Source organism: Theobroma cacao, chromosome 3 (assembly GCF_000208745.1).
Source record: "Theobroma cacao cultivar B97-61/B2 chromosome 3, Criollo_cocoa_genome_V2, whole genome shotgun sequence".
NCBI classification, from domain to species: Eukaryota; Viridiplantae; Streptophyta; class Magnoliopsida; order Malvales; family Malvaceae; genus Theobroma; species Theobroma cacao.
This window is the reverse complement of record NC_030852.1, coordinates 22,573,650-22,591,768: the sequence shown is the minus strand read 5'-3', so window position 1 is coordinate 22,591,768 and position 18,119 is coordinate 22,573,650. Positions and strand designations below refer to the sequence as shown.

The 18,119-nt window shown below is 31.9% G+C and overlaps 1 protein-coding gene across 5 annotated transcripts; it reads left to right on the top strand.

The window, feature by feature from the left end:
* Window positions 15,385–17,866, top strand: LOC18604778 (eukaryotic translation initiation factor 3 subunit A). Of its 5 annotated transcripts, none has more exons than XM_018116951.1 (7): window positions 15,385–15,645; window positions 15,823–15,905; window positions 16,084–16,137; window positions 16,401–16,633; window positions 16,820–17,030; window positions 17,238–17,319; window positions 17,420–17,611. In XM_018116951.1, the coding sequence occupies exons 4-7, from the start codon at window positions 16,444–16,446 to the stop codon at window positions 17,609–17,611; spliced, it is 675 nt and encodes a 224-aa protein (XP_017972440.1). In that variant the 5' UTR covers window positions 15,385–15,645; window positions 15,823–15,905; window positions 16,084–16,137; window positions 16,401–16,443. The 5 variants fall into 5 exon arrangements, with proteins under 5 accessions (XP_017972440.1, XP_017972441.1, XP_017972438.1 ...); XM_018116952.1 differs by having other exon boundaries at window positions 16,392–16,633; XM_018116953.1 differs by having other exon boundaries at window positions 15,387–15,645; window positions 16,084–16,144; window positions 16,481–16,633; window positions 17,420–17,866.

The following is an 18,119-nucleotide window of genomic DNA, read 5'->3' as shown; positions in this document are numbered from 1 at the left end:
GTTAAATTTGAAGTTTTTAGATGAATAATAAAGTTAGCCAGATTCATGGTTTTTTTATTATCAAAATAGTAAAAAAATATTTATATTAAGAAGAGATAGATACTTAAACTTATGTAAAATTAAATTAGTTTTTACTTTTCGTATCTTTTTATACAATATATATATTAATTATTAATCTAATTGGTACATTTTATTCACATTGAGTATGTATGCCAAGTTTCAAGTCAACTAAAAATATGTAATAATTGTCTATTAAATCCAACAATAAAATTATAATAGTAAAATTTATATTGAAAAAGATATTCTAAATAAATGAAATATGGATATCAATTTAATTTAAAATATTATATGCACGATGGAAACAAATAGATTGTTAAATTCAATAATTAATTTCTTAAAATTTTAATTATACATGGAGTTATAGAAAGATGGAAAATCTTCAATTATTTTATAACGCTATTCCTTCTCTTATATTACTATTTCACAATATGTTTAATTGAATAAAAATACATTACATTGTAGTTAGAAAAACAATGAGTTATGGTTCCAACTTTCAATACAAAAAGATAAAGGGATATTAGCTTTTGCTATGGCATTGCATTATTTTTATCAAATACAAGTCTTATGCAGAAGAGTATACAATTTATGGCATTACATTGTTGATTGGTGAGTATCCGGAGATGGCACCAGTTGCACCATAGGCCTTTGTCATGTGACTCGAGAAGAAAGAAACTTAGGTTTAGGGAGTTTGCTGTTCTTGGTTCCATTAGGCAATAAAGAAAAGAGGGGGATTTTAAGAGAGGTAGCTCTTGGGTTTGATGGCGAGCCTTTGGGTTGTTTTTTAGATTTCAGAACACTTGCAATTTTCTTATCTTAGTTATAATAGAAATATCTTGTCATCTCTACCCATGGATGTAGGCTTTGTTCCGAACCACATAAATCCCAATGTTCTTGGTATTTGTTTCTTGTTGAGCATATTATATCTTATTGTGCGTTGGGTTATTTTTTTTACCAAATTTACTTGCTACCATATTAACTTGCTTAGGTCGATTGGTCCAACATACTAGTATCAAAGCTATCGCGTCGATTGTCATTTTGATAATTTTTGTTATAATTGCAAAGGTGGTTGTTCACTTGGTATTTAGTTGCTTCCATTGTGCGATCTAAGCAATTGAAAAAAAATTGTTGAAATAGCTACATGTGTATGTTCATCCAAGTTTTCAAGTCATGAAATTTATCATAAAAAATAACAAAGTCTTTAGCATGAAAAACCATGATTCGAAAAAGGCACACAATACGATCTCGCTTAGTTTTAGAGATGAAGTATTATGGGAGGTAGCATATGAGACCATTGTGTTGGGTTTGTGGCTCCAGTTAGAGAGCATGTACATGACAAAAACATTGACAAACCGACTTTTTTTCGAAACTTACATATTTCATTTAAAAATGAGAAATAATGAGTTCCTTGTGAGACATACAAGAAATGCACCAAATTTTAAGTTACTATAGATCAGACCTATATCAACTTAAAATCTAGACTCATAATATGCACAAAAGCAAAAATATCCCACCTATTCCTTATACAACAGACCCTTTAACAAGAACAAGGTTCATAAGATTCCATATACAACAGACATTTCTCAATCTCTATTATGTCACCATTTACATATTCAAATAGACAAGAAAACAACAAATCACAACTCATTGGACACCAGTAGAAAAGATAGAGCTTTATCTAAAAAATCCAATAACCTACGATCAAGTGCTGTCTCCAGAAAACAAACACATACTTGATATAAGGTACCAACATCAAACAACCAAGCTCCTTGTAATCTAGAACATCTCAAAATCATGTTTCCAAAGCACTTAGTAGATCCAGCTCCCTTTGAATTCCATTATTGGCAAGTTTGTCTGCAAGTTTGTTCCTGTTACAATTAACGCATTATTTGAGTCTAAGTTTTGATGACAAACGAGTGATCAAAATTATTTTTCAAATGTTCAAATAAGTCCAAAAAATCCTTGAAAAAGGTTTAATGAAAGAGCTAAGCACTTTAAATAGAAAACAAGCAAAAAGTCTCTTTAAATTTTAAAAAATGCATTCAGTCTATCGATAGATGTTCTTCATTTATCGATAGATTATCAATAGATATTTTTATCTATCGATTGATAAGCTCATTGATCAATAGATGAAGAAAATCTATAGATAGTTGGTTGTTTTAGCACTTGGACATTAAAGACTATGAACATTTATTGATAGATGCTGCACATCTATCGATATATAATCAACTGAGAACAATATAAAAGGACACTGACTTGAATCTATTGTGTGTCTATCAATAGACAAGCACCCGAGAACATCTCAAAAAGATCCTGACTTGCATCTATCAGTAGATGCGTGACATCTATGAATAGATAGCCACCCAAGGATACTTCAAAATGATCCCGAGTTAAATCTATCAATAGATACTTACATCTATCAATAGATGTGCGTAAATCGATAAATTGATAATTCTATAGATAGATGATAATCGTTGGAGTTTGGAATAGTGCATTGTATGACTATTTTCACATTTAATGCATCCTCAACAAATTTTAAAGCTTTAGCAACTATAAATTCAAGCTCCCAGAACATTTATGAAGGTTGGAAGACTCTGAACACAACTCCAAAAAGAAGAATTCAACTAAAATCATTCAATACTCTTAATACTCTTTTTCTGGCATTTAAGTTTTTTATTGTATCATTTATTGAGCCTTCATTGCTTGTTCTTTTCCTCACCAAACATTGTACTTAACTTGTTACTCAGCCTTTAAAGGCATTCTAGCTACACTTACATTTCTCTCATTGTATTTACTTGAGTGGTTATACCTTAACCAATTGAAAATGTAGTTTTTGAGTAGTTATAACGTAACCAAGATAAATGGTAGAGTAGTTGTGCTTGAACCATAAAAAGGCATTGTGTTGAAAGGTTGTGCTTGATCCACAAAAAGTATTGTATTGAATTTTCTTATAAATAGTGAACTTTAAACTCCTTAGTAAATCTAAGGGAGCAAATGTAGGCAAAGAGGCCGAACCTCTATAAAAATCATTGTGTTGATTTTTCTCTCTCACTCATTCAATCATATTTGTGTTTCTAACTCTTTTTATTAGATAAAAATCAACTATCTTATTTGTTCACAAAAAGAGGATTTGACTTGAAGGAACCTCATTTACTTGAAATTGAAAAGAAATTCTTCAAAATATTTAAGACATTCTAATTCACCACCCTTTTAAAACTATATACCTTGAGCTTATTGCACTAACAATTGGTATCAAAGTTGGGGCTCAATTTTGCAGGTTTAATAACCTTAAGTGATCTAAAAGCAAAGTTCAACACTTAAGATGGAATCCACCTCAATTGTTCATGGTGAAGGACACTCAACTTAAAGATCTCCATTTTTCTCAAGTATAAACTACCCTTATTGGAAGAAAAGAGTGAAGATGTTTATTTAATCAGTAGATATTGATATCAAGAATGTTATTTTAAATGGTCTTTATGTCCCCACCAAGGAAGTAGATGGAAAAACAATTATAAAAACTAGAAAAGTGTGGGATGGTAAAGAAAATAAGATGATATAAACAAATGCATGACCTTCAATACACTTCTTTGTTCTCTAAGTGCTAATGAATTCAATAGAGTATCCATGTGTGAAACTGCTAAGCAAATTTGGGATACTTTAAAAATAACCTATGAGGGAACAAACCAAATTAAAGAATCCAAAATAGGACTTCTTACACATAAGTGTGAGCTATTTAGGATGAAAGAAAGTGAGACTATAAACCAAATGTATGAGAGATTCACAAACGTAGTTATGTGACTAAAGGCCTTAGGGAAAGATTTCCCAAATGCCCAATTAGTTAAAAAGATACTTTTTAGTTTTTCCAAGTCATGGAGACCAAAAGTGACAACTATAAAAGAAGCAAGAAACCTAAATGATTTTATGTTAGAAAAGCTTATAGGATCCTTACTTACTTATGAGATGACTCTAAAACATGAAAATGCTTAAGATGATGAAAAGAAGGACGACATTAAGAAGAAAAGGATAATCTTAAAATTTAAAATTGAAGAAGATGAAAGGAACATAAAAGATGAGAGTGAAAAAGATGAGGACATGTTAGTCAAAAGGTTCAGTAAATTTGTGAGAAGAAACTATAGAGGTAGGAAACCCTCCAGAAGTAATATGCCAAAGGGAGAACATAGTAAGGATCATTTGATATGTTATGAGAGCAGAAAAAAGAGACACACTAAATATAAATGCCTAAACAAGAAGAGTGCCCTAAAGAATTTCAAAAAGAAAGCTATGGTTGCCACTTAGAGTGATATTGACAACTTTGATAATGAAGAAGATGAAGTTGCTAACCTTTGCTTCATGGCACTTGAACACACTAAGGTATGCTCTACCTCTCATGATTCTAGTTCACGTACTTTAGATCAAGACTCATATTCATTTGATGAACTACAAGATGCATATGATGATTTAGTATTTGCATTTGAAAAAAAAGACATTAAAATACAAGAACATCGTATCCAAGCTTAAGGTAGACAATGAATTTTTAGTCAATACAAAAATAGAACTAGAAAACATAGTCAAAGACTTGGAAATTGAGAGATATGAGCTGAAAAAGAAAAATGAGAACTTGTATATTACACTTTCAAAATTCAACACTAGTCAACAAAAATTAAATGACATCTAGAAACACAAAGAGCATTCTTTGACAAAGAAAGAATAGGCTATAATGGTATTCAAAAGGAAACTCATTTTTAAAATTTCTTGTTAAAGGAAATGAAAAACATGACTCATTCACTGGATGTATTTATTGTCATAAAGTAAGACATTTGACTTATTCTTACCTATTGAGAACTATCACTTATAGAGGTAAGAAAATAAAAAGTGTTTGGGTTCCAAAAAAAACCAAACCTCCACATAGTAGGGTGGTAAAATTGGAGTGGGTTCCAAAAGGAATCAAAGACACTAACTCATATGGATCCAAGAAAATTTGGGTACCAAAATCAAATGTTTGAATTTTGTCTTTGTAAGAGGAGCTTAATTGCTTAAAATCAAGAGCATAAGAAAAAGGAAAATGGTATCTTGATAGTAGATGCTTTAGACACATGACCAGAACTAAGGAGTCTTTCAAGGAACTAAGGCCAAATGAAGGAGGAAATGTAACCTTTGGTGACAAATCAAAAGGTCACATTGAAGGTATTGGTATCATTAGTAAAAATTCCTCCTCTAAATTTGAAAATGTTTTATTGATAAATAGTCTTAAGCATAACTTGTTGACTATTTGTCAACTCTGTCACAAGGGTTTTAAAGTCATATTTGAATCATTGACATGTCCTGTTGTTGATATTAAAACCAATGAAACTTTCTTTGTTGGTCATGTACGGGTTAATACATATGTTGTTTTCTTATATGATTTATCTTCTAATAATGTATGTTTCATAGTTAAAAAGAATGAGGATAGTTGGTTATGACATTGAAACTTAGGACATGCTAGCATGAATACAATTTCAAAACTATTATCTCTAGATCTTGTAATAGGGCTCCTTAAACTAAACTTTGAAAATGACCAACTTTGTGATGCTTATGCTAAAGGCAAACATAAGAGAAGTTCATTTAAATCCAAAAAGGATGTAACTACCATTAGAGCCTTACAATTACTTCACATAGATATTATTGGATCAACTAGGGCCACTAGCTTAGGTGGAAAGAATTATGGTTTAGTAATCGTGGATAACTATACTAGGTTTTCTTGAATTTTCTTTCTTACTCACAAAGATGAAGCTTTAAAAATCTTCAATTTTTTTTTTTTGCAAAAAAGTTGAAAATGAGAAAGGGTCTAAAATAACAAATGTTTGGAGTGACCACGAAAAATAATTTGAGAACCTAGGTTTTGAGCAACTTTGTGATGAAAATGGATATTGGCATAACTTTCAGCTCCCAAGACTCCACAACAAAATGAAGCAGTGGAAAGAAACAATAAGACTCAAGAAGAGATGGTTATAAACATGTTATGTGAAAACAGTTTACCAAGGTACTTTTCGGTCGAAGCTGTTAATACTTCATGCTATATTGTAAATAAGGTAATGATTAGACCAACATTGATGAAAACTCCCTATGAACTTTACAAAGGAAAGAAACCTAACATTGTTTACTTTCATCCATTTGGTTGTAAATGCTATATATTGAACAATGGAAAAGACAACCTTGGAAAATTTGGTGCTGAAAGTGATGAAAGAATATTTCTAGAATACTCTTTGATTTGTAAAGCTTATAGAGTGTTCAATAAGAGGACATTAATTGTTGAAGAATCTATTTATGTTTTATTTGATGATGTTAATCTTCCTCATAGAGAGGGAAATTATGATGATGATGTAGGTATCCTTCAAAAACAAATTGAGGAGCTTGATCTCAATATTGAAGGATCCAAAGTGAATGAAGAAGCAACACAAAAAGAAGAACAACAAATTAAACAAACTGTTGAAGAAGGTGAGCCTAGCTATCCAATGGTAAGAAAAGAGGTTGTTGAAAGTAAAATTATTGGTGATCCTAATCAAAGGGTAAGAACTAGAGCTAAAGTTCAAAATTTTTGTCAGTATGTAGCCTTTATCTTTTAAATTGAACCAAAAAATATTGATGAAGCCTTATATGATGATTATTGGATACTAGCTGTGCAAAAAGAATTAAACGAATTTGAAAGGTGTCAAGTATCGGAATTAGTTCAAAGGCCAAATGATTATCCAATTGTAGGTATTAAATGAGTCTTTAGGAACAAAATGGATGAAAATGGAGCCATAACTAGACACAAAGCTAGATTAGTTACCAAAGGATATAATTAAGAGGAGGAAATAGATTATGATGAAACTTATGTTCTAGTAGCTAGACTAGAGGCCATTAGAATGCCTTTAGCCTTTACATGGTACGTGACTTTCAAACTATATCAAATGAATGTGAAAAGTACCTTTCTAAATGAACTAATAAATGAAGAAGTATATGTTGAACAACCTCATAATTTTGAGTGTCCCACTTTTCCAAATCATGTCTTTAGATTATGAAAATCCTTGTATGGTTTAAAGTAAGCTCTTAGAGCTTGGTATGAGACTTTATCAAAATTCTTAATAAAAAATGATTTTAATAAAGGGAAGGTTAATAAAACTCTTTTCATCAAAAGCAAAGGCAAAAACATTTTAATTGTGCAAGTTTATGTTGATGATATTATTTTTAGTGCTATTAATGGGCTTCTTTGTTAAGAGTTTGCTAAGACTATGCAAGGAGAATTTGAGATGAACATGATGGGTGAGCTAAATTATTTTCTTCGACTACAAATCAAACAAAAGGAAAATGACACATTCATAAGTCAAGCTAAGTATATAAAAGACATGCTTAAGAAGTTTGGTATGGACGACACAAGAACATACCACACACTAATAAGCAATTCAACAATACTTGACAATGATGAAAAAGGTACGCTTATTGATCAAAAGCTCTATAGATCTATAATTGGTTCCTTGCTTTATCTCATTTCTAATAGACTAGACATAAGCTTTAATGTAGGTTTATGTGCTCGATTTCAATTATCTCTTAAAGAGCCTCGTTGAAGTGTTGTTAAAAGAATTTTTAGGTAATTCAAAGACATCTAGTTTAGGAATATGGTATCCAAGGAGTTTCACTTTTGATTTCCATTTATATTCAGATGCTGACTTTGTTGGATGTAAAATAGATAGGAAGAGCACATTTGGTACATGTCAATTCTAAGGTAGTATGTTGATCTCTTGGTTTTTAAAGAAACAAAATAGTGTAACTCAACCCACTAAAAAAGCTGAGTATGTGGTTGTCGGGAGTTGTGCTCAAGTGCTATAGATGAAGCAACATTTAGAAGATTATGGACTAAGTATAAAAAGAATTCGTATTAAATGTGATAATATTAGTGCCACAAATCTTAAAAAGAACTCCATCCATCACTCTCGAACTAAACAAATAGAAATAAGGCATTATTTTATTAAAATCATGTTAAAAAAGATCTATCAATAGATGGGGTTCAAAATGATACTTCAAAATGATCTTGAGTTGAATCTATCAATAGATACTTACATCTATTGATAGATGATGTGAATTTGAAAATTATTAAGGGCCATCTATCGATAGATCGATAAATCTATAGATAGATGATGACTGTTGGAGCCTGAAATAATGTTTTGAACAGCTATTTTCATAATTAATGCATCTCTAACCACCTCTAAAGCTTTAGCAACTATAAATTCAAGCTCCCACGACATTTATGAAGGTTGAAAGACTTTAAAACACAACTCCGAAAAGAAGAATTTAGCTAAAATCATTCAATACTTTGTATACTCTTCTTTTAGCATTTAAGTATTTTATTGTATCATTTGCTGAGCCTTCATTGCTTGTTCTTTTCCTTACCAAACATTGTACTTAACTTGTTACTCAACCTTTAAAAGGCATTCTAGTTACACTTACATTTCTCTTATTGTATTCGCTTAAGTGGTTATATCTTAACTAATTGAAAAGATAATTTTTAAGTGGTTATATCTTAACCAAGGTAAAAGACATAGTGGTTGTGCTTTAACCATAAAAAGATATTGTATTGAAAGGTTGTGCTTGATTCACAAAAGGCATTGTATTGAATTTTCTTCTAAATTGTGGATTTCAAATTCTTTAATAAATCTAAAGGAGTGGATGTAAGCAAGGAGGTCGAACCTTTATAAAAATCATTGTGTTGTTTTTTCTTTCTCACTCGTTCAATCATATTTGTGTTTCTAACTTTTTTTATTAGATAAAAATCAACTATCTTGTTTATTCACAAAAAAGGATTTGACTTGAAGGAACCTCATTTACTCTAAATTGAAAAGAAATTCTTCAAAATATTTAATACATTCTAATTTATACCATCTTAAAACTATATACCTTGAGCTTATTGCACTAATAGTTCCTTTTTTTGTAAATGTGATTCACTTCCCAATTCCCAACTTCCTTCTTTAGCTTTTCAAAGTGGAGAATTCAATTTCTTAATCTCCATGGAGTTTCAACTGGGTTGTTAACCCATTTGACTGCATTCTTTGAGTTACTTTCCACAATCAAATGGTGTGAGTTAACCCATATAGAAGCAGGGAAAATAAGGAATGCCTCCTTTATAGCTTTGATCTTAGCAACATTTGAATCTTCCACTCTAATAGATTTGGAGGAGATAGCTTTGACGTGCCCCTTATTGTCTCTTAATGCGCCCTTTATTCTAGTTTCCTCGAGGCATCCCTGTGTTGCCCCATTGACATTAAATTTCATCTTACTTGTGGGAGGTTTACACCAATCTTCCACATTTTTAATTCTCTTATTTTTGGCTAAAGGGTTACCATAATTCAAGAAGCCATAAGTGTCAAGAATCACTCTGTAGTCTCGAGGCCATTTTGCTTTGGCTCTTATAGCCACTCACAACTTAGTAAGCTCATACACTTGATCCTCATTCCATATGATTCCTTTAAACACCAATTCATTTCTATGTGCCCATACGGACCACAAAATAGAGTAATATGCGATTTTCGCCCTTTTCACAGTCATAGCATGTTAAGAATTGTCCATTCACACCTTCATTCCTGAGCCCATTTAGTCCAGATCTTCCATATTTCATTGCAATGCAAAGATAAATGTCTAACCGACTCATTTTCCTTATGACACAACACACATATAGCCAAATATTAAACAACAAACACCTTCTCACTAATTCTTATTTGATAGTAACTTTTTCATGGAATAGTTGCGAGTAGAAGACTTCAATTATGAATGGAGCAAGATTGGACCAAACCACCTTTTAAATTTCATTATTATTTCCACTAATCTGCATAACTTCTTTATAAAAACTTTTAGTTGAATAAATACTTGAAGCTGTACCTTTGCATACCACTGAATCCTCCATATCATTGCAAATATGATAGTCACGATTGAGTTCTTTAACTGATGCCATTTGTGCTCTTCCCAATTGAAAAGTGCTCTTCTTAGTTAGATGTGCCAAACCCACTTGTCATCTTCCCATCTACCATAGTCGCTTAAATGCCCCTTTTTGTTTTAAGCAAGAGAAAAAGCTCTACACTCTCAAAGACCTTTGATATTTTGAATTTTATTATCATGTATTTTAAGAATATTGATATTAAAATTGAGGATGAAGATCAAGCCTTGATTTTGTCTTGTTCTTTGTTATCTTTATATGCGAATTTTGTTGATATTATGTTTTATGGTCAACATGATATTTTTCTTCAAGATGTGAAAGATGCGTTCATATATAGTGAGTTTTAAAGAAACTAATTAGTAAGGCAAGTGAAAACAGTTAAAATGATGGTCATGTTACTTAAGGTGAATTGATAGGTCATGATAGTTTTAATAGGGGTCAACCTAAGGTTAGGTATTTTCATTATCACAAGTTTGAGTATGTTAAAAGAATTTGTCCTAAACTATAAGGTACGATTAAGAATATGCGTACTGAAAATGAAGCAAATATGATAAAAAATTCTTGTGATGTTGAGTTTGTTCTTGCACTATCGCTTGATCACATTAATGATGGTTGGATTTTTGTTTCAGGTGCTACGTTTCGCATTAGCACTAGTAATGAATTTGTTACCATCTATGAGGAGTGTGCTAACTTGTTGATGGGAATGACAATTCATGTTAAAGTTGTTGGTATTAGCATTGTTTATTTCAATATATTTGATGTTGCTGTGAGAGTATTGTTTGAGGTTCGACATACTCTTAAGATAAGGAAAAACCTAATTTCCTTAGGTATTGTCAACTTATTGGATTTTTCATATTTTATTAAAGATTGAGTTTCCAAAGTTTGGGTAAAAGTTGGTGCTTACTCTGTGATGATAAATGGCCTCTATGTCTAGGATGAAACATGTTTTGTTAGTGTTGTTAGTACGTCATTTTTGGTTATTATAGATTTAGGGGTTACTTTATGTGAGGAGGATTTGTTGTGCAAATGTAGCTTGCATTATGGCCACCTTATTGCCATGTGACTTCTTTTTATATTATGTTAAGTAGTAGTTATTTTAATTTGTGAAGTTTTGTTAATGACAAATTGTGTTTGGTGTATTTTCGAATTTTTTGCAACTTGTATGTAATGAGTTACTACTCTATTTTTGGAACACCATTAGAGTTGTAGGACATTTGGCAATTCTTTAATTTTTTTTAATAGTATAAAGAATTGGAATATTCTATCCTCTTTTAAATGCTTCTGGTTTAGGTGAGACTGTTTGGATATACTACTCGTTGGGGTCTTTGAACACTATGTTTAGGTTGACCAATTTGATGGTATGTTGAGATAAATAGTGACTGATGACTCTATAATTAGAGTGTGGTTACACTCAAGTTGGTAATGGAAAACTTGGGTTGTGCTGAGGTGAGGAATTTTAGTTTGTGGACTTCTCATTACTGATTAGTTGTGTTAATGGATTTGTGATAGTTATGTTATACATACCACTCACTTGTTATTAGTGCACCTTGGAGTCAATTGTAGTGGAAGACCATGGTGTCATTTAGCAAGTTGAGCTTGGAGTGAGAGCTTTATTGTTGGTGCGGTTCTCTGTTGGTGGTGTGATTTTTTGTGTAACTTACTTAAGCCTAATTAGGTGGTAATACGGGGCATATCACTCAAGCAATAGTTTAATAAGATTAAATTTTACAAATTTTGGTTATAGCGTAGTAGGTGCCATTAAGTGTTATTAATATTGTTGTTACCTTGTTTCTATCACCTTGGATGAATTTATTACAAGCTATTGTCTTGGCAAAGAGTTTGAGATTCCTTGGAAGATGCTATTGTGGGAGTTGTTGTTTGGTCATGGCTGTGCCCTTGGAGAGATTGAGACCTTGAAAGTGATTGCTAGTTGCTCCTAGGTAGCTCTTGTAATTAGTTGTTTTGTATTGCAAATACATTCTTTCTGTATGATCGGAGTGATTGATGTAGAAGTATCATGGTTTTTGTGGACTTTAATTATATTGGGATGTTGTTTGGATGATATCTTTAACATGGTATGTCTTCACTCTTTCTAGAGATGCCATTTGTTACAAGGATATACTAAAAATGATTATGGCCTTGCCTATGATGAAGGTGGAGCTAATGAAAGAGGTTTCATGGCTAAAAGGTCAAATTAGCAATCTTGGTTTGGGGTAGGGTTCCACTGTTGTCTTTTGTGGTAGCCAAAATACGATTCTCAAGTAAACTAAACATATGGATGTTAGATAACACTCCATTTGTAAGCATGTATCGCTTGGGAATGATGTAATCAATGAGGCTTTTATTGAAGAGAATTTTGCTGGCATGTTAATGGAGGTTATCCTTGCTTGCAAGTTTGAACATAACTTGGACTTGGTTAATATTCACGATATATGAGTACCACCCTATAGAAGTAGGTCCAAGGGAGGCAATGGGATGTTTGTTTCGTTGTAATGGATATTTGAAGGAATTTTAAGTCAAAGTTGAGATTTGTCAAATATGGCTTAAAATTTTCAAAACCAACCAAACAATTGGCCTCACCTTGCTTGCCTTGGCTGTTAGTAGTTAGTAAATTCTAACTGTTTATTGGTGGTGAGTATTAGGAGATGCCATCAATTGCACTGTAAAAAAGCTATCTTAGGCCTTTCTAATGTCAACTGAGAAGAAGAAAATTGATTTAGGAAATTGGGTCTTCTTTGTTCTATTGGGCAAAGAAAAAAAAGAGAGTTGAGGGATTTTGAGAGAAATAATGTCGAGTTTAAGTGATGATGAGCTTTGGGTGTGTTTTGAATTTCAAAATACTAATTTTCACCTTGTTTTGGTTATAATGGAGATTTTTCTTTGTCTCCACTCATGTACGTAGATTTTGTGTCCAATTACATAAATTTCGAGATTTTTTGTTGTTTGCTAAATTTTTATGTATTATTTCTTGTCGCATATTGAATTATTTTTTAGCAAATGTACTTGGTATTATATTGACTTGCTTGAATCAATTGTTCAACAATATGGAACTTCTAAAATACATATTACTTGCTTGGACGTCAACAGAAATTGGAACACATTGTAAAAAGTTTTCTCTACAATACAAAGAAAAAAAAAAGGTAAACCCCACTTACACCCAAAGAAAAATACAAAAACCTCCCTAAATACACCTTTGAAGTACACTTTGGACCTTCTATGATTCTATCTCAAAATACATTATTTCCCCTTTGACCATCCAATATCAATAATCAAACCGTTGATAAAATGTTAAAATCCTAAATTACCCATATTCCTTTCCTTTACTAACTTTATTGTCTTCTAAATTCTCCTTTTTTACATTTTCTCTCCCTTTGTTACTTCTCACTAATATCAATCACCACCTCCATCTCTACTTTCATTTTTCCTTTTTTTTTTAATGCAAAGCCTAATAGTAACAAAATTTAACAAAATTACTTCTCTAATAAAATGATAAACCCAATAGATTTGAAGCACATGAGAGTAGATCTATAATTTCATCAACAATAGATGATAGATCTGACTTCAAGCAAGTTCTTATGAGATCAATTTTAAATTTAAAACGTTTTAAGGTGAAATTTATAAGATTTGATTTATTATTTTTAGTAAAATATTATAAATTTATTAAACTTTTCTAGTTGTTGTTGGAATATTCACTATATGGTGTTGGTGTCTTGGTAATAATGATTTTGGATTGTAGTCATGGCAGTGCATTAAGATCGAAGGAGGGAGAGAACAAATTGGGAGAGATAAAGGAATAAAGGGAAGAAAAAGAAAAGAACTTTACAATACTTGGTAAAAGAGAATGAGAAGAAGGAAAAGAACAAGGAGAAGGTAGAAAAAAAGGAAAATAATTAAAATATTATACCTAGTTTAATTAGAATATTATTACTTAACTTTTTTAGATTTTTTTCTTTTCAAAATTATGAGTTTTTTTTTGAATTATTAATAAAATAATAAAAAATAATTTGTTTTGTTTTTTAATTTTTCCTTTTCATCACATGTCTCTTTTTTATTATTTAAGTTGGTAAACAGTGAATAAAAAATATTATTATTATTATTATTTAATTAAAATAGATTATGATATTCTTTGTATATTTTTTATTTTTTTTAATTATTTGAGGGTTATTATGATTTTTCATATTTATAAATAATTGTTGACTAATGGTAGTTGAATAATCAAGGGCCAACAATGTATTTTGAAATAAGAAGTGTTAAAGTGTACTTTAGCGATATATTAAAAGGGGTTTTAGCTTGTTTTACATGACATCTTATGATTTTTTTTTTTCCAAATTAGCAACCGTGGATATATATATATATATATTTTCAATTAACATCTTGTGAATAACCTTTGTTCTTATAAGAAGTTAAGTTGTTAATTTTTTTTAATAAAATTACAAACTATCATTAATTCAAAGTTAATCTATTTATTCACATTAAGGGTATTTTATATAATTTTATTGAGTAAAATTAATAGCTTAACTCCTTGTGGGAATAGAAGTTATCTTGAAAGTACTAATTGGGAAAAAAATATTCTCAGAATACTAATTAAGAAAAAAAATCACAAGATGTCTTGTGAAAAGAATTAAAATTGTAAGAGGCGTAGATGAAATTTAGCAAAAAAAAGAAAAATGAAACTTTGTCGTAAGTGTATCTATATTTAATAAATAGCTTTCACCCTAAGCAGCACATTGCAAAACATCAAGCGGGGGTTAAAGAGAGGTGAGAAAAACCTAAGAGAGAGGCCCATAGGCCAGCCAATGTATGAATACTCCAAGACAAGCAAAGCAAGATTCTTCAGCCAAGTAACAGGCACCCTAATATCTATCCATGCAACTTCACAGCACTCAATACTCATGCATCAGTTTATCGACCTGGGCAAGGAACAGTGGTGATTTGCTTGTGCAGGTGGGCCACTAGTATTTATGATTCCACATAATTTGCCAACTGGTTTACGTGTGATTATACCCTCCCATTCAAGGAGCATAAGGCATATATAGCTGCATGAGAATGGGATTGATATTGTTGTGAGAATCCTTTTGATTGATTCCAGACTTGCATTCAAATCTTTGCTATTTTCAACAAAGAAGTAAGGTTTAAGTTTCCTTAGAGACCATTTGTTGATAACTTTTTTTACCGGCATGGTTTGGAAAGAGGCTGGCTTGAAAAAAGAAATTAGTAACCTTTTTAAGCCAAAATTCCTTGCATATATTTTGTAGGATGATGCTTGTACCTGAATTTTACTTGCGAAGAGTTTCTTGTCATATATATATATATAAAGATGAGATAAAGATGTCTTTAATAGAGAGAAAGGGAGTTGTAATTGAAAAAGACAAGCATTTCTACATGAGAGATTCTTTGCTTTCATCAAAAGCTGCATGGAAGTCATATCTTCCTCCTCTCCTCTTCGTGCCTGCAGTGTTCAGGAATCATGGTTAAAGGCACCAGAAGACTTTTCTTAATCTCCAAGCTTCTTATTCCAATCAACAGCCCATGGTTCTTGTCTTATTTAAAGTCAAACAGTTCCCACAGGAAAAAAGGCAGGAGAATCAGACAAGAATTGGCTGCCCAGGTTCTGCATAATTGGAAATTTTGATTAAGCAAAGGAGGTATGTGCCTGTACACCTACAATTCCGATTAAAAAAATTCTTCAGTTATTAGTAATTTCGTTGTCAAATTCTGTTTCAGAATTCTTTCTTTCTGGCTTTAAAATAATTTGACTAGGTATTAGCTTAAACTTGATTTCTGAAATTTAACATTTTTTTCTTTATCCTCTTTGGTTGAAGGACTTCGGTTTCAATCACAATGAAAGACATACTGGAATTCTAAAACTATGTACTGACTAAAAACCAATCACACTGGAATTCAGGTGAACCTAAAATAAAGGCTAAAACAATAATAAGCTATGAGGATCCTGTTTATCACCAATTATTAGTATGTAAAAGAACATGTCCAGTAAAGATTGATGCCAAAGATTTTTGCAGAACATTGTTGTTCTGGTTGGGTATTGTCACTCTTGTTTATGGTTGTGAGGTTTGCTGGTGCAGGACGAGGAGCGCAGAGAAGTACTAGAGGAAGAACAGCAGAATCCTTAAAAGGAGGTACCAAGTTATGTATTCTACAGTGCTAGAACCTACTTATGGCACATTTTTACATATTATTGCTTAAATTAAGTCAAAACACATACCAAGTAAATATTGTACATTAATAGACCATTACAGATGAGAAAACAATGCTATAAAAAGGAAAAACTGTTGTAAAAATGAAAAACCATCTTCAAACAATGTCTAACTTGAAGGTAGAATCCGGTGTTATGATGATCATGACGCAAAGGTATAAGAATTTCAATTGCTAGCTTTTGTAGACAACAAGGCACAGAGCTGGTTCCAGGGGCAGTTTTCTTGGCAATGAACGAGGAGTATGACACTGGGTTTGCTGTTGCAGTGGCGGCTGCTGCATATGCCATCAACTCACTTGAAGAAGATGAAGCACGACGTAGGATCAAGACAGAGAGATTAAGAAATGATACCACAACCAGGGTGCGAAATTCTGACAGAGTGACTAGGCGATACTCTAGCAAGGAAGTGAGAACTGCAGGTAACAACCGATACTAGACATTGCCCACTACTAGCTTTAGCAAGATCTTCGTTAAAACTAACGCAACATTCAACTCATGGAATTGTGAATCTGCTTACAGGCCAACTGATTTTAGTTTCAGTGCTCTTTAACAAGTCTTTTGAAGGAGAATAACGATGAATTCTTTTTTGTTTTAATTTTCCTCAGGTGAAACTTCCAGCAGAAAGTCAAAGGAACAGGATTATAGGAGACAAGAGAGCGCTTTAACAACTCGCAAACCAGGTCATTCATCCTCTGCTAGGCCTATGACCATGGAAGCTGGAGACCAAAGGTGGAAGGGAAATTCTTCCCAACTCAATGTTGTGGAAACCAAAGCAGATGCATGGGAGAAAGCTCAGACGGAAAAAGTTAACAGGCGGTAATCATTAATTTTCAGCACTTAAGAATCAAAGAGAACACCCTGTACAATCACTTGTTATTTGCAACAACACCATTAAGAATATTTAAAACATGAATATTCAACTATCGAATATGTAATAAAACCTTTCTTATGCTCAACAACTTCTGGATATCTAGTATAATAATAGCAAAATCGTTTTTGTCATACTAATGTGCAAAAGTTCAGGTATGAGGATAAGAAAGCATCAATTCTTGCCTGGGCGAATGAAAAAAAGCTGCGAGCCAAAATTAAGATGGAGAGGAGAAAGGTTAGACTAACTTTTAGCTACTACTATTATCTGATGGAATTCACAAATGCCATAAATTAAATGCCACTTTCCAGCTGAGTCCTGATTGCCTGAACTGCAGAAAGAATTGGAGCAGAAAATAAAGAGAAACCAACAATTTTACCAGGCCAAGATAGCAAGAATTGATCATGTTGCTGGTGGAGCTAGAGCACAGGCAGATGAGCAAAGAAGAAACGAGGAATTGAAGGTTAAAGAAAAAGCAAGGAAAAGGAGAGCCTCAGGACAGGACCCTGTTACATGTTTCTGCTTCTGAACCACATGAAAAATTGAAGACATTTGAATCAGGAAGAAGATCAGATCTTTAAGTCAGATAAAATGCATTTAGCAACTCAAAATGTTAATCATGGTGAGAACATGAAATGATCTACAGTATTTCTATGTGCTAGCCATTCCCCTAAAATGTATATATTCTTGTGTGTACTGTACACAATGGTATATAGGTTGAACACAATAAGAAATCATATGAATGATTATAGCCTCTTGCACTTTTCTGCTAAATTTTAGGAAAGATGTGTGGTGAATCAGCTTTGTTTTATTTTTGGGAAATCAGTGACTTATGTTACACTTCCCTCTTAAAAATTTATATTCTTTTGACATTGTTGAGAATAATGCTTACATGGCCTGTGTGTTCATGTCGAGTTTTACAAAGAATACTATATTTCAAATGAAGAATAAAGGGAAATTTGAAAGAAAGAAGAAAGTGAATCAAAGAGTCATTGAATTCTCATTACATTTCAGTTTTTATACAACTATTTGAATAA

Coding starts and splice junctions, on each gene's coding strand:
- LOC18604778 (XM_018116950.1), top strand. CDS start 16,444: ATGAACGAGGAGTATGACACTGGGTTTGCTGTTGCAGTGGCGGCTGCT. Junction 16,634..16,819: donor CAAGGAAGTGAGAACTGCAG/GTAACAACCGAT, acceptor AATTTTCCTCAG/GTGAAACTTCCAGCAGAAAG. Junction 17,320..17,419: donor TTAAGATGGAGAGGAGAAAG/GTTAGACTAACT, acceptor CCTGAACTGCAG/AAAGAATTGGAGCAGAAAAT.